At 40.7% G+C, this 23708-nt stretch overlaps 1 protein-coding gene across 5 annotated transcripts in view; it reads right to left on the bottom strand.

The window, feature by feature from the left end:
- dnajc13 (dnaJ homolog subfamily C member 13) overlaps positions 1-23708 on the bottom strand; it is a 66426-nt gene that overhangs the window by 36841 nt on the left and 5877 nt on the right. For 2 of the 5 annotated variants that reach the window (XR_015710855.1, XM_087788418.1), the window contains exons 3-32: positions 22740-22815; positions 22035-22184; positions 18618-18659; positions 18358-18558; positions 18080-18286; positions 17018-17113; positions 15040-15131; positions 14807-14973; positions 12970-13049; positions 12032-12201; positions 11923-11955; positions 8566-8665; positions 8374-8481; positions 7348-7503; positions 7222-7278; positions 7045-7166; positions 6208-6283; positions 6056-6151; positions 5856-5996; positions 4821-4838; positions 3663-3745; positions 3431-3584; positions 2464-2567; positions 2240-2399; positions 2119-2181; positions 1962-2063; positions 1431-1535; positions 1128-1330; positions 979-1063; positions 764-918 (exon numbers count right to left, since the gene is read on the bottom strand). Coding sequence is in view for 4 of the 5 variants with exons in the window: in XM_087788418.1 (XP_087644544.1) it covers positions 764-918; positions 979-1063; positions 1128-1330; positions 1431-1535; positions 1962-2063; positions 2119-2181; positions 2240-2399; positions 2464-2567; positions 3431-3584; positions 3663-3745; positions 4821-4838; positions 5856-5996; positions 6056-6151; positions 6208-6283; positions 7045-7166; positions 7222-7278; positions 7348-7503; positions 8374-8481; positions 8566-8665; positions 11923-11955; positions 12032-12201; positions 12970-13049; positions 14807-14973; positions 15040-15131; positions 17018-17113; positions 18080-18286; positions 18358-18558; positions 18618-18659; positions 22035-22184; positions 22740-22815 (3402 nt within the window). In the remaining variant the exon portion in view is untranslated. The remainder of the gene's footprint in view (positions 1-763; positions 919-978; positions 1064-1127; positions 1331-1430; positions 1536-1961; positions 2064-2118; positions 2182-2239; positions 2400-2463; positions 2568-3430; positions 3585-3662; positions 3746-4820; positions 4839-5855; positions 5997-6055; positions 6152-6207; positions 6284-7044; positions 7167-7221; positions 7279-7347; positions 7504-8373; positions 8482-8565; positions 8666-11922; positions 11956-12031; positions 12202-12969; positions 13050-14806; positions 14974-15039; positions 15132-17017; positions 17114-18079; positions 18287-18357; positions 18559-18617; positions 18660-22034; positions 22185-22739; positions 22816-23708) is intronic. The other 3 variants (XM_087788419.1, XM_087788420.1, XM_087788421.1) reach the window with 3 other exon arrangements.

Raw genomic sequence — 23708 nt, 5'->3', positions numbered from 1 at the left:
CTTATGTGTGAAATTATTACCACATTATTATATCATGTCACATGTTATTCTCACACTAAACCACCAGAGGGCGCTCTAGGCCTGTGTTGATCATTTCCACGTAGAAGAGGAAGCATCTTCTACCTCCGGAGTTAGTTAGTTGTTTAAAAGTGACACGAGGATGAAGAGTTATTTGGAGTTACACGGATGGTTTGGTAAACTAGTTAGTTATTGATGCTATAGTTCTCTGAATAACTCTTCATATGTTATGTTAACATACCAGGTTCTCACTTCATGTAACGTTACATTATTCTGTTGTTGCCTCTAGATTTATTTTAACTTGTCTTTCAAGATCACATGTCTGTTCTTGGATTTTATCAAATCAATTTCCCCCAAAAACACGACTTATACTCCAGTGCGACTTATATATGTTTGTACTTCTTTATTGTGTATTTTATGTCTGGAGCGACTCGTGCTCCGGAGACACTTATAGTCCAGAACATACTGTAACCTGAATGATCATCAGGAGTTTTCCTACAACTTAACCTACTGTGTTTTTAGACTCTAAAGCACTGGTTCATGGTGTGGCTCGAGGTCACATAGCATTTACTCATTATTACCAGGAAGAACCACAGACACCACAGGGACTGTTGGGGTAATACTATGAAGCCTTGCAGAGTAATACTACTACACAGTTCACAGTTTACCAAAGTGTTATAAACCACATAAATCCTAATCATTTGGAAATGATTCCTCTTCACAGGTGAGTCATCGTTCGTATCACCTGGCGACTGGAAGCACGTTGGATCCCGTGTACATCATGATGAAGAAGAAGACTCCACACAGGTAGAGGCGCTGCAGATTGGGGTTGTCTTGCATCACCAGGTACAGGACGTTGGCCACTTTTTCCACCAGGATGGGGTCAAAGGTCAGGAGCAGCTAGGAAGAATCAAAATAAGAAACAGAAACGAGAGCAGCTCGACTACCACAGTGTGTTACCTGGACTATGTGAGGAAGACACGCGTTGTCGCTGATCATCCTCTTGATTTTGGGCAGCGGGCGGATGACGGCGTTGTCTTGGTCTCTGGAGGAGAAAACAAACGTATCGTTGCAACGGTGAACATGAAACACTAGGGGTCACTCCTGACCTGCTGGGGTAGTACGAGCACATGGTGATGAGCATGTTGAGGATCAGGGTCGCCAGGTCGGACTCGTTCATCACCGCCTGCCCCGACGCCAGCAGACACCACTTCAGCTGAGGGATGGCCTGCAGGGGGCGCCAGCCATCCATGCCTTGAGCCCAGCAGCGCGTCTTCGCCGTCAGGACGCCTTCTTTCCAGAACTCTTGCATCTGGAGGGTCATCGAAGGAAATGATAAGAGGTTTCAACGGAACCTAAATGATCTTTAAAGCAGCTCAACAACTCAAATACGATCGTAAGACGTTACAAACCTCTTCAAAACTAAAAGGTCCTCGTCGTTCTTTGTCCGCGTTGCCAAAGTACCACTCCTTCTCACTCTCTCGCTTCATGTCCGGGGACGCCTCCAGAACATTACTCTGTAGAAAACACCACTGATTTATCGTGTCTTCACAGCATCAACCAGAGATGACACCATCAGAGATTATCTACGTTCAACCATCACAAGAAGACAAAAGTTGAGCTAAAAGTGAAAAAAAAATGAATTTAATAAAAACATCCAAATTAAAAACATGAAAAAATGAAATTTTATGAGGTTTAAAACAAGTAACAAATGGATGTAATAAACAAGTCAATTAAAATTCTGAAAAACTTGAACTTGATGATTAGCGAGAGTTTTTAAAACAGTCGATGGAAATTTAAGAAGCGGTTTAAAAAACCAGCAGCTAAAACTAAGATAGAATCACCTGCAGCTGAAGAGTGAACTCAGATTGAATGTGTTTGTAACGAAACTGCCATCAAATAAGAAGAAGACATTGAAACATGGATGAAACAAGACGTCTAACCTGCAGCGGCACCATCGCTCTGCTGGTGTGAAGATGAGCTAACGTCAGCAGGTCCACTAGGATCCGGACCCCGTTCGAGTCCATCACCTCCTTCACGTTTTTCTGCAGCCAGAAGATCGTCAGTCAAAGAAGGGGAATCGCACGAAGATCCACTCACTCTGTTCAGAATCAGCTTGTTGAGGAAGAGGATCAGACGGTCTCTCTCCAGCTTGTCCGTGCACTGTGGACGCAGAAGGACCATCAATCACACGAGAGTGAACCCCGAGGCTGGTACTGACCCGGTCCAGCATGCCCACGATGTATTTGGTGTCACTAAAGGGTCCGATCTCCTCGAAGCACTTCCCGTAGACTATGGCGAGCGCCTGCAGGCACAGGCACTTCATCGTGACCTTGGGCGTGAGCAGGAAGCGGTGGTAGAGCTCGTTGAAGAACTCGTACCTGAAGGAAGAACCAAGAGAACCTTTGATCCACATCCATTCATGTGGTCACCACAGAGTCTTACGATCTTTTGATGCCACTCGACTCCTCGTTCTCGTCCTCCTCCAGCAGGAGGCGCAAGTAGTAATCGCCGATTTTGATCTCTTCGGAAAGGCACTCGTATTTCACCTGTTTAGAAACACGAGACTTTAAATGTACACATAACTGGTGAAGTACAAGTATGTTAATATAGTTGTGCTTCATCATATCACTGTTGTTTTGACACATAGTACTACATATTGAAATATATTGTATTGAAGCTGCAGGAACATCAACTTTGTTTACTCTCTTACCAACATGTGATTTATTGAACCATCTAAACTTCAGAACTCAGTGGAGACACCAATGAACACACACACCTCACTTATGGTGCCAACAAAACACTCAACTCCCATGATGCCTTTCTACACACTGATCTTTCTGGAAGATAAGGAAGGCCGATTGGTCGATACAACACTGTATTTAAATTCTACGTCGTTTAAATTGTGGTCAAAAGTCATCCACAGCTGTGTTTGTTTGGCTGGGCGGCAAAGCACGATGGGAGCTGTTCATGTCAGTGATAGTGAGAAGGTTTTAGCATTCGAGGCGTCATCCCTCGAGATAACAAGCTTAAATAAATGTGTTAATATATCGCATTTGAACTAGTCTGTCATAGTTGTTAGAAGTAATTTAATGTTGTTAAAAATGTGTCAAATGTTCATGACGATGGTTTATATAGGAGGACGAGGCCTCAACATGTGTTTGACTCTAAATTAAATGGTAACTATCGAGTAGATTTTAACGCAGGGTTTTCTAGAACAAATCCTCACATCAGACGAGGAACCTGAACATCTATCCAGCTGGAAGAGTCTTCAGGCCATCGTTCTACGACTCGCTATAAAGATCATCTCATGAAATACGTTGATATTCTGTTACATCGCCGTCTCCACCAGCACATTGAGCTCAGGCCGGATCTCCTGAGTTTGAAGGAAGCCAGAGAGATGGTCGGGTACCTCGAACTCCTGGTGGTTCCAGGAGATGACGGTGGCGTTGCCGAGCTCCCGGTCCACGTTGAAGGCTCGCATCTCGCCCTCCAGCGCGTCCCTCAGCTCCTCTCGCGTCTTCAGGTTCCAGATCAGGTTGGAGCGAGCGTGATCCAGCTGGAATCTGAAGAGATGATTGAAGGATTCATTCACGTCTTGCTCTTGATCGTCACAGGAGTCAAAGTTCCAAACCCTCTCGTACCTGTAGTAGAAAAGCTCCCAGTTGGCTTCGATCTTTATTCTCTGACGACGCTTCCTCAAGATGACCGGCTTCTGGTTCGGATTCTGGTGCAAAACAAGTTGGTTTTAAAAACTAAACCAGAGAGAAGTTTATAGAACGAGTCGACCAACGTCCACGTGAGCAGAAGACAAAGACACACGATTATGAAATTGAAAAGATGTTGGACAAACAATAAATGGATGTGTAAAAAAAACAATGGATCCCAGAAACGATGCCAAGAAAACTACAACACGAAAAAGATGAAAACAATAAACGAAGGTCTACATTTGCCAAGAGAACTTTCTCCGAGGTCACCATCCAAGCATCAGCTGCTGGCACTGATTGAATCAAACTTCACGACTGGATCACACTCTTGGATCCTCCTGAGCTTCACCTCTATTCTATCAATCTATCCTCCTGAGGGATCGATAAAGTTCAGATCAGGCAGATCCACTTTGACGGTAACTTGAAAACTTTGTTGGCTCGAGTTTCAACTGTGAAAACAATGTTTTGAACTGAAAAGTTAATCGTTATCTCTTCTCTCTGAACATGCAGAGCTCAGCAGTTTTGTTGACAGATCTGACGGAGCAGAATAAACAGGAAGTGACTGATCTCAGACGCAGCAACGGTCAATCTGTTGGTCATGGTTCTGCTTGGGAAGCTCAAGCAAGTACTTTAATGAAGTGTTGAGACACGTGGAGACAGATGTAAGTATCATGTCATCATCTTATGAATACATAGAAATAAAATCTAATTTAAAAAATGAAATGTTTGGACTTTTCACCTCTTGCTCCTGAGAAAATTTAATTTCCAACCACTATTTTTTTCCATTCTTCTACATTGGATAAATAATTCCGACTCTCCACTATCTTTAGACCCCCTGCAGATGTGAGAGATGTGGAGAAGTGGTTCTGTCATCAGCCATGTTGGTTCATCGTCCAGTTCTAGAGACAAAGACCCTGCTCAGGGTTTGTGGTTAAACCAAATGACGACAGCACAGTGAGACGATGAAACAACGACAGGAAGAGAGGAGGAGAAGGAGGAGGAGGAGGAGGAGGAGGAGGAGGAGGAGGAGGAGGAGGAGGAGGAGGAAGAGGAGTCAAGAGGAGGGGATTGATCCCATGGTTTGGTGCTACTTACCAGGTTATTTCTGTCCTGCTACATTGATTGACAGCAGAAAACAAGACGGGGGGGCAGAGACAACAGAGATTATTCTTCTTCAGATCAACAACATCGTTGAAGAATTTGTTTGAATTGAAATCAAGAAAATCAGCAACAGTGTCGAAGTTAAACTGATGTTTCTTCATGGAAGCAAAGCTGTGATTTAAAATCAGCATCGACACAATCATGCAAAGTTTACACAGAAGAACGAGCTCGAACCGGAGCGATCGAGAAACAGTGAAATATTGTGAAATGTTGTTCAGTTCATGGAAACAGAGCGACGAGGAGCAGATCTGACGTCTGGAGGAAATGGATTTTGAAGGAGAAAATCAGCTGCAGCTCAAAGTAACATTTTGTTTTAAACGGCTGGATATTCGTGGGTAAGACGGAGAAAAATGTGAGACGAAAATCATAAACAACATTAAATATATGATACAAACAAACAAAAGCATAATAATGGTTGTTAAAAAAGATAATGAATAAAACAGGAATTGAATAAAGACTATATCTGAGGGAAAAGTAAATAAATCAAATGTAAAATAAGATGGAAGTTGAAAAGTACGAGTGAATACATTAAAATCCGGTCTTTGATTTATGGAAAAGCTAAATATAAATCTTTATTTTAAATAGATCAAAAGAAAACTGCTTAATCAAATACATTGTTTTAAAAAAAAGAATACATAAATATTTTTATAGTAATGCAATATTTTATGAAATAGTATTTAAGAAATCCTATTCAAGCAAAGAAAAATAATAAAAACGTACATATAGTAATATTTATATTAATATTTAAGTATAATGAAATGATATTTGACTACGTTGAAACCTGAGAAATGTAGGAAAGGCTAAAGTGAGGTAAGTGTGTGTAAAAACACGAGGGATGAGAGTAGAAAACATGTGCAACAACAGATGCAGAAGCTGATGCTCAATATGATATCAGATGTTGAAGTTCCACACAGCACCAGCAGGAGGCGTCAACAGCAGGACAACAGAACCTGCCTTCTGTCTTCTCACCTCCTTCTGAGCGATGCCCATCTTGTCTCTCCAGTGCATCAGGACGATGTCGGCCTTCTCCTTGGCAAACTTCTCCACCTCTTTGGCTGCTTTGCCGGCGATCCGCTGCCATTCTGGCACTTTGATCCTGTTCAGCTGATCCTACACCAGGTGACAGGATGTTCAGATAACACCTGGATTCTTGGAGCCTCCATGGTTACCGTGGCGATCTTCAAGTTGTCTCGGATGTGCATCCTGTCCACATCCTTCTCCGGGACCGGGTCCGGACTGTCCATGTAGGCCAGGAGTCCCGTGGGCTGCAGGACCGGAGACGGGATCAGAAGATGACGACACACATCACTCAGACTCTCACCAATATTCTCTTGAGGAGGTTCATGGCCACGGGGTTCTCGGCCGTCCACAGTCCCACCAGGTGTCGGCTCAGCTGCCTGTCAACGGTTTACAAACATGGATCAGACTGTGAAGCAGGGCTGAAGGGTGATTGATAAAAATATAAATGCCTTTATTTTACGAAATATTGTGATTATTTACGCGATTATATTTTCAATTTCCTCTTTTTTATACATTTTTTTAATCTAATACAATCAATTATTAACTTTACATTCAAATGTTTTTCTCTTTGATTCTCAAGATAAAGTTATGACGTTATTTTTAATGATAAAATTAAACATACCTTAAAATAAAGGTTTATTATTTACTCTGATGACACTTGTAAACATTCACTGCAAACACTAAAAACTAGTGTAAAAACTAAAAGATGTAAACATATTTATGAGTCAATAATAAATCATACAAACTTCAGAGTCAATAAAAGTGAAAACACTGAAGAGTTTTACACAGTTCCTCGTGTGTTCCTGTAGTACACAATAATACACAATAATACACAATAATACACAATACTATCATTTACATCATTTGGTGAATCTGGATTCTGTTTGTTACTCAAGTTTCAAGTAAAACATTGTTTCCAGACTCATCGAATGTCAGTGGAAACAGTTTTGACCGCGTGTGTTCGGTTAGAAGAACATGTTCAAATCCTGACGTAAAACCGTCGGTGAAAAAGCGTCACGATGTGATGGAGAGAAACTTCTACGTCGTCTCAGCGCTTGAACCGGTTCAACTGGATCGCCCTCAGCACTCGCTCCATCATCGTGTCATGCAACGTAAAACCAGATATGATGGAGAGAACCTGTTGGTGAGCATCCTCTGGTCGCTGCTCATGGTGAACAAGGACGTGTGGAGGTGTCTGGGAAGAGCTCCTTCACTCAGAGCCAGGTCCTGCATCTTGGTGGCGATCTCCTTGTCTCCTTCCTGAAGCCACGACAGGGTTTAACAAGAGCCTGAACACGATCCTCACTCTCCTCACCTCGATGATGGCCTTCATCACCAGACCGGCTCCCTTCACGATGGCCATGGACGGATGCTGCGGACGGAGAGAAGACCTGGTCAAACACCTGGACCTTTGGCTTCTTCTTCCCCCAGGAAGTCTCACCTGGAACAGTTTGAAAAGCGTCCGGCCGTTCGAAGCGGCCATCTCCAGCAGCATGTCGAACTGCTGACCCTCCGTGGTTTCGCTGTAGGGGGCGCACAAGGCAAAGGTCAGGAAGTCCAGCAGAGAGCTGATGACCAGAGCTCCCGTTCCATGATCCTGGAAGACACAAGATGGAGAAACCGGGATGAGCAACTGACCTTGAGTCACAGGTCGGGTAGAAGCAACATTCATGTCTGCAACGAGGTGTATGAACATCAGAAGATGAATCTGTCCTGAGCCTCGACCACCTCCGTGACTCTGATGACTTCTTCATGAAGGGCCTTTTTCTGATGGTTTTAACTCAAATAATCGAGCTGTGAAGCTAGGATTGACCTGTGATGTCACATGATCGTCTCTGCGTCACATGATTGGCTGAGAGTTTGATCAGCAGCTCTGAACCGTTTAGAAGAGTCGACTCCATTTACTGATGATCAACTTCATAACCATGAGAGTTGAAGACCAACATCTCAGCCAGTTCTTCTCATGGTCAAAGTGATCAAACCAGCGAGTCACAAGGTTGTGAGAAAAAAACAGAGACAATGGAGGAAGACAAAATGAGTTTCAACATTAAAACGAGATAACATGAAAATTGAATTGAAAGAAAACACTAAAATGAACAAAGGAAGATGAGAAGATTAGATCCTGGAACATGAGTTTCCTCATGGAGGGACAGACGCAGATAAAAGATCCTGAAGGTTCCTCGACGGCTCCTCGGCGAAGATACTGAAGCAGTGAACGTGACATTTGAAAATACAAACTCAAAGAAGTGAGAATAATAACTAAATCATTCGATTGATCCAATTTAACAGTTAAAAGTTGGATTTAATTGTTCAATAAAAGCAATTCAACCCGTCAACACAGAAATGATTGAATCAGTTGAAGGTTATATTTACTGCACTGACACACGTTCATACTGAAGGCGTGAGAAGGAGTCGAGAACGTCGGTGAAGGTCAGAAGAAGAAGGTCTCTGAGAGACGAAGACGTACCACGTTGGTGATGAACTTCTCCAGAAGGTTCTCCAGGAACTTCTTGGACGACAGCAGAGACGCTTTGTTGAGCTGCTCCTGCCGGAGGTCGTAGTCGTCGTGCATGGGCTGCAGGAGAGAGTCGTGGAGCATCAGCAGACCTCACTGGGATCTTCTCAGAGCTGGTGCCCATGAAGCCGTGAAGGTACTTACACACATGAGGGCACAGAGCATGTCTATAGCAGCGTGAGTCACACCGTTGTTGTTCCGTTTTAAAGCTTTTACCGTCTTTACGCCCAACTTTTCCCTGAACCTGGAACACAAGGACGCACACGTTTAGCAACAGGACACGTGTTCCTCGGAGCGGCGAGCGACACAACTTCAAAACACTGGACATCATTCATCGCTTCTGCTCGGAACCGTCAACCTCGTTCCATCCAACTGAGCACGTTTGTTAGTAGAAGCTGCAAGATGAGTTCTGGATCATGACGTGTTCCCTAGCCAGAGTGGAGCTGGAACATTTTGGTCCTGGTCTAGGTCAAGAAACATATGCTTCCTTAGAAAACTCCTTCTTCAGCTTCTTAATAACAATCAAAGCAGAGACTTTTAGAAGATTCACAACTGATGCAGTGCATTATGGGTAGTTGGAGCACATGAGCAGACAGAAGCTCATCGTCGGTAAATAATTCATTCATACAAATTCATCGACAATCAAAGATTCAACTTGTTTTGAATGGCCTTTATATTCACTATGAACGGAGACAAGATCAGTGAGATCATCAGATCAACACTGATAACACTGACTCTCATTTGAACTGAAGATAAAAGTTTACTTTCACGTCAAGAAGCAACAACAGGTCAAAGGTCACTCGTGTAAGTCACTAGAGTTGCAACTCATAGGAAGAGTGTCAAGTAGGTCCTTGAACAACACATGAGGAGCTCAGTCATCCAACATGAGACTCGGAGAAGAGCCAGTGTTGAGAAGACATCTTCTGATGTAGACCAGGAGACTTCTGATGAAGACCAGGAGACGTCTTCTGATGTAGACCAGGAGACGTCTTCTGATGTAGACCAGGAGACGTCTTCTGATGAAGACCAGGAGACGTCTTCTGATGTAGACCAGGAGACGTCTTCTGATGAAGACCAGGAGACGTCTTCTGATGTAGACCAGGAGACGTCTTCTGATGTAGACCAGGAGACGTCTTCTGATGTAGACCAGGAGACGTCCTCTGATGAAGACCAGGAGACGTCTTCTGATGTAGACCAGGAGACGTCCTCTGATGTAGACCAGGAGACGTCCTCTGATGAAGACCAGGAGACGTCTTCTGATGTAGACCAGGAGACGTCTTCTGAAGACCAGGAGACGTCTTCTGATGAAGACCAGGAGACGTCTTCTGATGTAGACCAGGAGACGTCTTCTGATGAAGACCAGGAGACGTCTTCTGATGTAGACCAGGAGACGTCTTCTGATGAAGACCAGGAGACGTCTTCTGATGAAGACCAGGAGACGTCTTCTGATGTAGACCAGGAGACGTCTTCTGATGAAGACCAGGAGACGTCTTCTGATGAAGACCAGGAGACGTCTTCTGATGAAGACCAGGAGACGTCTTCTGATGAAGACCAGGAGACGTCTTCTGATGTAGACCAGGAGACGTCTTCTGATGAAGACCAGGAGACGTCTTCTGATGTAGACCAGGAGACGTCTTCTGATGAAGACCAGGAGACGTCTTCTGATGTAGACCAGGAGACGTCTTCTGATGAAGACCAGGAGACGTCTTCTGATGTAGACCAGGAGACGTCTTCTGATGAAGACCAGGAGACGTCTTCTGATGTAGACCAGGAGACGTCTTCTGATGTAGACCAGGAGACGTCTTCTGATGAAGACCAGGAGACGTCTTCTGATGAAGACCAGGAGACGTCTTCTGATGAAGACCAGGAGACGTCTTCTGATGTAGACCAGGAGACGTCTTCTGATGAAGACCAGGAGACGTCTTCTGATGAAGACCAGGGTAAATAAGAATATATAGAGAGAGCTGAGAAAAATGTTTGTTCACTAGAGATTTAAGAAAACATTGATTCCCTTAAATATTGAAATATTTTCTCTCACAATACCGTCTCAATATATAGTCTACAGCACTGCATTGATAATATTTCAAGTACTGGACAATACTACACATATATACTTGTTACTACACTATCACAACACCAGAGTCAAGTACTGGACAATACTACACATATATACTTGTTACTACACTATCACAACACCAGAGTCAAGTACTGGACAATACTACACATATATACTTGTTACTACACTATCACAACACCAGAGTCAAGTACTGGACAATACTACACATATATACTTGTTACTACACTATCACAACACCAGAGACAAGTACTGGACAATACTACACATATATACTTGTTACTACACTATCACAACACCAGAGTCAAGTACTGGACAATACTACACATATATACTTGTTACTACACTATCACAACATCAGAGTCAAGTACTGGACAATACTACACATATATACTTGTTACTACACTATCACAACACCAGAGTCAAGTACTGGACAATACTACACATATATACTTGTTACTACACTATCACAACACCAGAGTCAAGTACTGGACAATACTACACATGTATACTTGTTACTAAACTATCACAACATCAGAGTCAAGTACTGGACAATACTACACATATATACTTGTTACTACACTATCACAACACCAGAGTCAAGTACTGGACAATACTACACATATATACTTGTTACTACACTATCACAACACCAGAGTCAAGTACTGGACAATACTACACATATATACTTGTTACTACACTATCACAACACCAGAGTCAAGTACTGGACAATACTACACATATATACTTGTTACTACACTATCACAACACCAGAGTCAAGTACTGGACAATACTACACATATATACTTGTTACTACACTATCACAACACCAGAGTCAAGTACTGGACAATACTACACATATATACTTGTTAGTACACCATCACACTACATATCACTATATATCAGTATATATCCTTGTATCGTGATACATATCTACGGATTCTCAACAATCAACACTGTCCAGCAAAGAATGATAAATAGAAATCAAAAGATGGTGAAAAACAGGAAAAGAAGGGAAGACATCAATGGAATGATGACACAGGGAGACGACATATATAATGCGACGTCTCTGGATGCAGATCTGTCGATCACAGCGAGTCAGAGGAAACTCAAGTCCTTCAGCGATGAATCTTTGCAGAGACAGTGACTCGTCACATGTGGACGGAGGAACAACAAATCCAGGGTCAACACAGCTTCATACATCTCAGTGACCCAGACTCTTGCAACACGTGCTGTGACGAAGGCAGAGCAAGCCAAGCAGATCGTGGGAGTGATGGGAGCACAGGACACGGCTGGAGAGGGAGGTCGGAGGTCACGGAGGAACGCTTCTGTCCGACGGCCTCCAGGTGGAGGCGAGACAGAGGAGTCTAGAGGAGCACGAGTGGGGAAAGCACCAGGCAGACTGAGATGTATGGATTCATATTTACGTTCCATCTGTGAGTCCGGACCCTTGACCAGACCTTGGAACGACAAAAGCTGTTACCGGCAGCTCAAGCAGGGGAGAGGAGACCAGGAGTGGGTCTGGGGGGACCTTACTTTGGCAGCTGGGTGAAGGCTTGGAAGCCGGCTTTGGAGGCCACGAGGCGGCGGATGGCCTGGAAGTGACTCTCCAGCTCCGTGTTCAGGGCCGGCAGCTCCACCTCCTGACACAGCAGAGCCAGGATGGCGTTGTTGATCAGCTTCTCCTTGTTCTCGGAAAAAAGACCCTGGACCAAGAGAGAGAAAACAAATGCATTTCTGGGACTATCATGTCATTATTGCAATAATTATTCATGTTAAAAGAAGTACCGTATGTTCCGGACTATAAGTGTCATAGTCATAGTTTGTCCGTTTGACTTATACTCTGGAGCGACTTATGTGTGAAATTATTACCACATTATTATATCATGTCACATGTTATTCTCACACTAAACCACCAGAGGGCGCTCTAGGCCTGTGTTGATCATTTCCACGTAGAAGAGGAAGCATCTTCTACCTCCGGAGTTAGTTAGTTGTTTAAAAGTGACACGAGGATGAAGAGTTATTTGGAGTTACACGGATGGTTTGGTAAACTAGTTAGTTATTGATGCTATAGTTCTCTGAATAACTCTTCATATGTTATGTTAACATACCAGGTTCTCACTTCATGTAACGGAACATTATTCTGTTGTTGCCTCTAGTTTTATTTTAATCTTTCAAGATCACATGTCTGTTCTTGGATTTTATCAAATCAATTTCCCCCAAAAACACGACTTATACTCCAGTGCGACTTATATATGTTTGTACTTCTTTATTGTGTAGTGATACTACCAAGACCCGTGGAGTAATATTACTAAGATCTGCAGATTATACTACAAAGATCTTTTCCTCTAATAGGAAAGAACATGACAACCATGTGTTTTCACTTCATGAGATCAAATTTTCTCCGTCTTCAGTCACTTTCAAGTTTCTACACAAGACATGCTTTCCGAAGGCGAGCAGAGATCCTCACTCACGTCTTGAGTGACGGCGTGCAGCACACCGCTGTAGGAGATGTTGGCGTTGAACCTGAACACAGCATCTGCAAAGTTCCCATCTGGTGGAGAGAGAAGTGACGTGAGGACGAGCAGTGGAAGGTATCGTTGATGAATCTGCCTCAGTGTTGTCATGGTTACGTTCAACGTCCATATCAAGAATATCTCAGAAATGATCAGGAGATAAGAGTGTGAAGATGTTAAAGAAACAGGGACAGAATGACTGTTAGAATGTGGATTAGATGGAACACGAGGGATCACTTTTAGTTTCACTACCTTCTTTATTCACTCTAGACATGTGTTTACAGATTATCGTTATCAAAGATACTCGTGTCGTGGGACACGTCAGGGTTTGACCACTGAAAGTATTCTAGCAGAAGAGTGTCAAACAAGTCAGACAACTGTCCTTCAATCCATCAAGAGTTCCTTCGACCTCAGTTCTACTGTTATTGGGAGTCTTGGTATATTTCTTAACACCATAATCTGAATCTTAACTGGAATCTTCAACCATCGACACCAACAGAGCTCTGAGCTACTTAAACGTCTTCTACGTCGCGATCGTTACCTTTGAAAAACAACATTTGATGATCTGATGATGATTATTATTATTATTATTAACATTTGATGATCTGATGATGATTATTATTATTATTATTAACATTTGATGATGATTATTATTATTAACATTTGATGATCTGATGATGATTATTATTATTATTATTAACATTTGATGATGATTATTATTATTAACATTTGATGATCTGATGATGATTATTATTATTATTATTAACATTTGATGATGATTATTATTATTATTATTATTAACATTTGATGATCTGATGATTATTATTATTATTATTATTAAAAATTTGATGATCTGATGATTATTATTATTATTATTATTAACATTTGATGATCTGATGATTATTATTATTAACATTTGATGATCTGATGATGATTATTATTATTATTATTATTATTAGAATTTGATGATCTGATGATGATTATTATTATTATTATTAACATTTGATGATGTGATGATTATTATTATTATTATTGTTATTATTATTAACATTTGATGATCTGATGATGATTATTATTATTATTATTAACATTTGATGATCTGATGATGATTATTATTATTATTATTATTATTAACATTTGATGATCTGATGATGATTATTATTATTATTATTATTATTAACATTTGATGATGTGATGATGATTATTATTATTATTATTATTATTATTAACATTTGATGATCTGATGATGATTATTATTATTATTATTAACATTTGATGATCTGATGATGATTATTATTATTATTATTATTATTATTAACATTTGATGATCTGATGATGATGATTATTATTATTATTATTATTAACATTTGATGATCTGATGATGATTATTATTATTATTATTAACATTTGATGATCTGATGATGATGATTATCATTATTATTATTATTAACATTTGATGATCTGATGATGATTATTATTATTATTATTATTAACATTTGATGATCTGATGATGATTATTATTATTATTATTATTATTATTAACATTTGATGATCTGATTATGATTCCATAGATGAAATAAACCTGATCTTTCATGTGATATGAATGAAGTGTGGATTTACAGAACGTTATGACATAAGACACACGTTAGTTTAATGTATTTGTTTATGGTATGTTTTAGCCTGGTTTAGTCGAGCAAGTGCTCTAAACCCTGTCGAGAAACCAAGCTGGTGTCTCTGTGTTGAGGTGTGATCCACCTGAGCTGAAGCTACTGAACCCAGTTCTTCACCGACTTACTTGGAGGTGCCGCCAGGAACTTCAGATGAAGACTCTCCACCTCCTCGTCCACAGGCATGCTGAGAAGACCCCACCTCTGTCCTCTCTGGGTCGGCGCCATCTTGACGCACACATCCCTGTTGCCGGACGCTCGGACCCCGTCCAGCAGGCTGGCCAACAAGGAATCCCTGCTCGGACAGGTCCAGACTCGGCAACACGTCCAGCATATGGTGACTGACTTCACTTCAACGCACCTTTCTGTGGACGAGAACTTCCTGATCTGGCCCCGGATGAATTCTACCGTGAACACCTGAGGGTTGTCTGCGTCACAGATGAGAGCGAACACCTGACGAGAGACGCGAGGTTTAGTCTCTGGAAACCAAGAGTTTTTAAACATTTTTAAATGTTCGACACAGTGTCAGACATTAAGTACTTAAGCAGATCAACACGTCTTCTTAAATCTTGTTGACCATAACCACACCCACTCTGCTGTCAAGCATGGAGGTTTGTCACCACGCGTCATCAATGGTCTCCACCTCCAAGGGACTCATTGTATAAACAAAGCGTGATTACAGCTGGAGGAGGAGTGAAGCCATTATTGTGTAATAATGGACTCTTGTAACCTCTCGTTCGTCCAGATTTCAGAGCAACTTTATAAAGTAATGAGTTTAAAACATGGTCATGATGAGAAGTTACTGCGTCTTGAAGAACATTCACTACATGACCAGAGTTGATACTAGTTGATGTTTAATGACACCAGAGTTGATACTAGTTGATGTTTAATGACACCAGAGTTGATACTAGTTGATGTTTAATGACACCAGAGTTGATACTAGTTGATGTTTAATGACACCAGAGTTGATACTAGTTGATGTTTAATGTAGAGTTGATACTAGTTGATGTTTAATGACACCAGAGTTGATACTAGTTGATGTTTAATGACACCAGAGTTGACACTAGTTGATGTTTAATGACACCAGAGTTGATACTAGTTGATGTTTAATGTCACCAGAGTTGATACTAGTTGATGTTTAATGTCACCAGAGTTGATGTTTATTGACACCAGAGTTGATACTAGTTGATGTTTAATGTCACCAGAGTTGATACTAGTTGATGTTTAATGACACCAGAGTTGATACTAGTTGATGTTTAATGTCACCAGAGTTGATACTAGTTGATGTTTAATGTCACCAGAGTTGATACTAGTTGATGTTTAATGTCACCAGAGTTGATACTAGTTGATGTTTAATGACACCAGAGTTGATACTAGTTGATGTTTAATGTCACCAGAGTTGATACTAGTTGATGTTTAATGACACCAGAGTTGATACTAGTTGATGTTTAATGACACCAGAGTTGATACTAGTTGATGTTTAATGACACCAGAGTTGATACTAGTTGATGTTTAATGACACCAGAGTTGATACTAGTTGATGTTTAATGACACCAGAGTTGATACTAGTTGATGTTTAATGACACCAGAGTTGATACTAGTTGATGTTTAATGTCACCAGAGTTGATACTAGTTGATGTTTAATGACACCAGAGTTGATACTAGTTGATGTTTAATGACACCAGAGTTGATACTAGTTGATGTTTAATGACACCAGAGTTGATACTAGTTGATGTTTAATGACACCAGAGTTGATACTAGTTGATGTTTAATGACACCAGAGTTGATACTAGTTGATGTTTAATGACACCAGAGTTGATACTAGTTGATGTTTAATGACACCAGAGTTGATACTAGTTGATGTTTAATGACACCAGAGTTGATACTAGTTGATGTTTAATGACACCAGAGTTGATACTAGTTGATGTTTAATGACACCAGAGTTGATACTAGTTGATGTTTAATGACACCAGAGTTGATACTAGTTGATGTTTAACGACACCAGAGTTGATTTTTGAGTTTTCAGTTCTGTTTTAGTTGCCCTTGAAGACAATTAAACTGCTCTACATCTATATATATATATATATATATATATATATATATATATATATATATATATATATATATATATATATATATATATTTTGATGCACTTCAAAGTAGAAATGAATTTAAATTCGTAAAAATAAACATGTAAAAACTGTTGCCAGGTTAGGTCTCAATTGACAAACGTGCTTTGGAAGTTTATTTATGCAAATAAAAGATAATGCAGAGGAGTAGGAACTTCAGAGCAGCTTCGGGACAAATATTTAAAGTCACTGAGTGGCTTCAACACTCACCTCCCCGAAGGGTTTGATGGTGACGATGTTGTACGAGGCCGGGTCTCTCTCCACCAGACAGGTCTCCGTCAGAGCCAGGATCCGCTTGACCGGCTCCTGGACGAGACAGAGTCAGTCGAACACCTGCATCAACAGCATCGCTCGTGACAAACTAACGTTTTAGGAAACCATGAGAAGGGGGTCACTGGGTTGCAAGGATCTCTAGTTCCGACACACATGTTCATCCAAACATGCTCTTGCCTGACAGCAGTGTTATCAACACACTACATACACTGACTCACACAGGAGCTTGTGTTGTGTCAGCATCACGGGTCAAACGGTCTAGCAAAAACTAATTATTCCAACTGTGCGATCTCTTCAATAAACACACGCACACAACAAGACTGACACACACAAACTCTCACAACCATATACATCTTTTAAACACACACATAGTGGCAGAAATCATGATAGAAAAGTCCAAAAATAAGAACTAATGTAGGAACAAATCAGCCACAGACTGAAGAGCTGAAGATTAAGACTCAACCTGTGGAAGTAAATCATTGTCATGATAATATAAGTTATACTTTTTTAACGCTTTAGATTTTTGATTAAAATGTTGTTTTCATCAGAATTATTGTTTTTTATAATAAATTGAATTCAACAATTTAAATTTTGAAATGTTTAATTGTTTTATATAATGTAATTTATTTTAAAACGTGAATATTTTCTAAATTAATGTTTTTTCATTTATCAATGTCTTTACACACACAGTTAGTTATTCATATGCCAATAATTCAAAAGTAACTTCATGTGCATCTCCACGTGATCGTATCTGCGTCAAAGGTTTTGGTAAAAGTTGAAGCTCTTAACTTAGTATTGTCTGGTGACACTATTATAGCAACATTATTATATTGCATTGAAAAGAGCTTCAATACTAGTTAAGAAACTTTCACTACATAAATGTACTTCTCAAACTTAAATGTCACGAGTACACATCAGACACACATTAGAAGGAGGTTATTGTGTGTAACTTCTGCCGAGTACAAGTGAAGGCAGCAGAGTTAAAAGGAGGGTTCTGACCGGATGTCGCGAGGTGACCTTCTGCACCACGAACTCAGCCAGGGAGGTGATGCTGTCGTCCGAGCTGTACTTCCCCAACCTGTCCGTCACGAAGTCCTCGAAGGTCAGCGGGTCCTTCCTCAGCCGCAACATGATGCCGATGAAGTTCCCGGCGTGTTCGATGGCGCAGCGGATGATGTCATCTCGTTGCTCGGACGCAAACAGATGCTGAAGAGCGGAGAGAATGAATATCACGGAGGTTCGGAGCCACGAGAGGTCGCGTCACTCGAGGCGCTCACCAGCCGACTGAAGCCGCCGTACAGGATGCAGAACCCTCCCTGGTAGTCGGAGACCTCCACGAAGCCCTCCACGTTGCGGTAGTCGTAGGAACATATCACTCTGTTGGTGTGCGGGTCGATCTGGTCGATGCCGCCCGGCGTCACCTCCAGACTCACGGGCTTCCGTGTGTCGCTCCAGTGGTGCTTGTAGCAGTTGTAGCGCTGCCGGGGAACATGAAGGTTAACGTTGGTCCTCACCTGGGGCTCACCTGAGCTCTTACCCGGCCTGTGATCTTCCCCTCCGAGAACTCTGTTCGGAATCTCTGTGGGAGAGAAGAGGAAGTGAGTCAACTCTCTATGAATGATGCTGCTACCATGGTGCCTCGTCAGCAGTTTTAGCTCCAGTTCCTTTCACTTCAGGAACTGGAGTTTTTTCATTTGTTGAATCTTCGTTCTCACCAGAGCATGTTCTGCTAACTTTTATGCACACAAGGGCAGCAGGATATAGGAAATATGTGCCTCATTCCATATTGGTGTCTTGACTTGCGATATTGATATTAATGCAACATTTTTTTCTTTACCCTAAAAAAATACTAATAATATAAATTGCCCGTGAGTGTAGTGTAGGTCCAGGGGTTTAGGTGAGATATTTTCTTTTTGTTTATTTCAACGCTTCTGTGTCGACATGATTGTAGAAAAATATCACTTATAATCCTCAGTATCGCAGGACTTGCATCAGTTTCCCTCGAAACTGGGCGACATCAGAGAGGAGCCGCCGGCGCGTCGTGATATCACCAAATCAATAATAAATCCTTGTACACGCACACATAACACTTTATAAATTACGCTAACAACTTAGCTCGTTAGCATACGGTGAAGACGCACACATAACACTTTATAAATGACGCTAACAACTTAGCTCGTTAGCATACGGTGAAGACGCACACATAACACTTTATAAATGACGCTAACAACTTAGCTCGTTAGCATACGGTGAAGACGCACACATAACACTTTATAAATGACGCTAACAACTTAGCCCGTTAGCATACGGTGAAGACGCACACATAACACTTTATAAATGACGCTAACAACTTAGCTCGTTAGCATACGGTGAAGACGGACACATAACACTTCATAAATGACGCTAACAACTTAGCTCGTTAGCATGAGGTGAAGACACACACATAACACTTTATAAATGACGCTAACAACTTAGCTCGTTAGCATACGGTGAAGACGGACACTTAACACTTCATAAATGACGATAACAACTTAGCTCGTTAGCATATGGTGAAGACGGAAACATAATACTTTATAAATGACGCTAACAACTTAGCTCGTTAGCATACGGTGAAGACGGACAGGTTTGTTTGGAAGTTCATAATAATAATAAATAATAATAATCTCTATTTATATAGCGCCTTTCTAGACCAGGGTCACAAAGCGCTTTGACAGCCATTCACACATACTGATGGGAGTAGGCTGCACCACATGGCGCCGAATCTCCCATCAGGAGCAATCAGGGTAAAGTGTCTTGCTCAGGGACACAATGACACAAGCTTGTCAGGAGCTGGGATTGAACCTGCAACCTTTTGGACTGCAGGCAACCACTCTACCATCTGAGCTATGACACCCCCACTGATCTTCTAAGAAAACAACTGAGACGAGATGAAAAGTTCTTACAATATGTTGCTTTAACAAAGGAGGTTGAAAGAGACGAGTGACTGGATCACTAGTGTTTGACTAGATCATAAGTTAGTATTACTTCACTGGATCACTAGTGTTTGACTAGATCATAAGTTAGTATTACTTCACTGGATCACTAGTGTTTGACTAGATCATAAGTTAGTATTACTTCACTGGATCACTAGTGTTTGACTAGATCACAAGTTAGTATTACTTCAGTGGATCACTAGTGTTTGACTAGATCACAAGTTAGTATTACTTCACTGGATCACTAGTGTTTGACTAGATCATAAGTTAGTATTACTTCAGTGGATCACTAGTGTTTGACTAGATCACAAGTTAGTATTACTTCACTGGATCACTAGTGTTTGACTAGATCATAAGTTAGTATTACTTCACTGGATCATTAGTGTTTGACTAGATCATAAGTTAGTATTACTTCACTGGATCACTAGTGTTTGACTAGATCATAAGTTAGTATTACTTCACTGGATCACTAGTGTTTGACTAGATCATAAGTTAGTATTACTTCAGTGGATCACTAGTGTTTGACTAGATCACAAGTTAGTATTACTTCACTGGATCACTAGTGTTTGACTAGATCACAAGTTAGTATTACTTCACTGGATCACTAGTGTTTGACTAGATCATAAGTTAGTATTACTTCACTGGATCATTAGTGTTTGACTAGATCATAAGTTAGTATTACTTCACTGGATCACTAGTGTTTGACTAGATCATAAGTTAGTATTACTTCACTGGATCACTAGTGTTTGACTAGATCATAAGTTAGTATTACTTCACTGGATCACTAGTGTTTGACTAGATCATAAGTTAGTATTACTTCACTGGATCATTAGTGTTTGACTAGATCATAAGTTAGTATTACTTCACTGGATCACTAGTGTTTGACTAGATCATAAGTTAGTATTACTTCACTGGATCACTAGTGTTTGACTAGATCATAAGTTAGTATTACTTCACTGGATCATTAGTGTTTGACTAGATCATAAGTTAGTATTACTTCACTGGATCACTAGTGTTTGACTAGATCATAAGTTAGTATTACTTCACTGGATCACTAGTGTTTGACTAGATCATAAGTTAGTATTACTTCACTGGATCACTAGTGTTTGACTAGATCATAAGTTAGTATTACTTCACTGGATCATTAGTGTTTGACTAGATCATAAGTTAGTATTACTTCACTGGATCACTAGTGTTTGACTAGATCATAAGTTAGTATTACTTCACTGGATCACTAGTGTTTGACTAGATCATAAGTTAGTATTACTTCACTGGATCACTAGTGTTTGACTAGATCATAAGTTAGTATTACTTCACTGGATCACTAGTGTTTGACTAGATCATAAGTTAGTATTACTTCACTGGATCACTAGTGTTTGACTAGATCATAAGTTAGTATTACTTCACTGGATCACTAGTGTTTGACTAGATCATAAGTTAGTATTACTTCACTGGATCACTAGTGTTTGACTAGATCATAAGTTAGTATTACTTCACTGGATCACTAGTGTTTGACTAGATCATAAGTTAGTATTACTTCACTGGATCACTAGTGTTTGACTAGATCATAAGTTAGTATTACTTCACTGGATCACTAGTGTTTGACTAGATCATAAGTTAGTATTACTTCACTGGATCACTAGTGTTTGACTAGATCATAAGTTCACTCTTTAAGAGAAAAAAAGTCAGCTCCGTTTTAAAGACGCCGCGAAAATACAAACCATTCTGCTTCATTTAAATCATCATCAAAATGTTTCTAACTGATTTTGATATTCAACAGCCCTGTTGGTAACAATCATTTGACAAGAGTAAATAACTGTTTTTGTGTTTACTGCTTTTATCCTGTAATGTACTAGTTTGAAAGAACAAAAAAACACTTTTATTGAGATTCTTAAAATAAGTGTCTTTATTAGTATATAATAATATTAATAGTGATAATAATAGTGATCCTGAAAAACGATCTGATAACAAGAGTTACTCACCAGCGCCTCAGTGAGCAGTTCTGTCCGATGTTCTGTGGAGAATTTGAGCGTTTCTGACTTCTTGCCGCTGCCCTTTCGAAATGTGAGGCTGAACTCCGTTCCCTGACCTTTTCCTACCGGACCGATGCCACAGATGTCACCGTAAGGCCACTGGAATCACAGGACCAAAGACTGGGATCATTGCAAAGAAAAGGGTTTTAAACTAAATGTCTCTTGAAAAACATTATTTCAACATGGCTGTACACCGAACACACCCTACAGCTCTGTTCCAGTGAAGCCTAAAGACTAAAAATAGCAGAGTAGACTCGCACGTGAAGTCATATATGTGCATCTACAGTGATATTTGCACATTTGCTGCCAAAAACATTTTGTCAGTAAAATGATCCTTACCTTAAATAGAAAATAAAAGTCTGAGACAGTGTGGAAGTACAGCAGCTAAGTGTACATATAAATGACTGAAGACACACTTGATGAATACATGCAATACCTTTGAACAGGTATCAATTGTTCTTCGTTAACCATGTCCGTGATTAAATGAAAGTGCCTCTATATTAAAATATCAAGTAAAGTAATACATTATTTTCTTACAGCAGTGTTTTCTACTTGTAAATGGTGTAATATTGTGCTGTATTCTTCTGGATCACATGAGGACTCCAGGAAATGGAGTTTTCTGACTCAGCTTGTGACGGGGTCACGAACACTGACCTGATTTGTAACTTCTAGCGTGGTGGGGTTGTAGGTGGTGATGCCATGGGTTCCCACCGAGAAGACTCTCTTGTACCTGGAACACAGAGGCACCAAGAGTGAGTCACGGAGGAGTGAGAGGAAGTAGATTCTACACATGGTTGAAAGTCTTCGGTAAAAACAAGTCTTCAGGGAACGTCAGCCAAACTGAGCTGTACTTTATCAACCAAGAACTCATGGAGCGTCACGAGTTGTGACCCAGGACTCGCTCGTTCATTCAGTTATGAGAGTCCGTCTGGGTTAATGTCACAGTTCAGTTCAACGACGCTAATCTGAACCGTTTCTAAGATTCTCTTTAAAGTCCTGCATCAACGATTATAATGCTGTGGTTTTGTTGGTTCATTCCAGCTGCAGCTGCACCTGTAAACAACCTATGGATTTCATTTGTTATCAGGACGACTGTACATAACTGTCACCAAACCAGCCAGTTCACTTGAAGCTTGAACCAGCGACTGGAGAGTAGAAGGAAGTGGAAGGAAGTGGAATCAAGCAGATACTTCCGTCTCATGAATCGGTGCAGGGAGCGCACAGTAATATCCACGGACAGGACCGAGGCCTGAGGCCACATCCCAGGATCAGCGCCATCGTTATCTCCAAGAAAATGTCAAATGTTTTCACATCCCTTCACTAATGGGAACTTTAGCACAATCTCTGCTCCAAAGTATGACGAATACAAAACATTCTTTCTCTCAAAGCTTCTCCAGAATTGTGTATTGTGTCATTTAAGTGTGTAATTCTATACAGATTGTTTCGCTAATTGTGGCTAATTGTGTTAGCTTTGTTGAACTGGCCGTCAGCACTGATCGCTGACCAACCACAGTTGGCCGAGGAAAAAAAGGTTTGTCCACCATAAAAGACACACTTTAGTCTCCCGGGGTTATTTCGCGGGAAACACTCCAACCTTACACAGCAGTTAAACCATCGAAACAT

Source organism: Callionymus lyra, chromosome 4 (assembly GCF_982586985.1).
Source record: "Callionymus lyra chromosome 4, fCalLyr1.hap1.1, whole genome shotgun sequence".
Classification (NCBI taxonomy): Eukaryota; Metazoa; Chordata; class Actinopteri; order Syngnathiformes; family Callionymidae; genus Callionymus; species Callionymus lyra.
The sequence above is the reverse complement of the archived record's forward strand: the minus strand, read 5'-3'. Positions and strand labels throughout refer to the sequence as shown.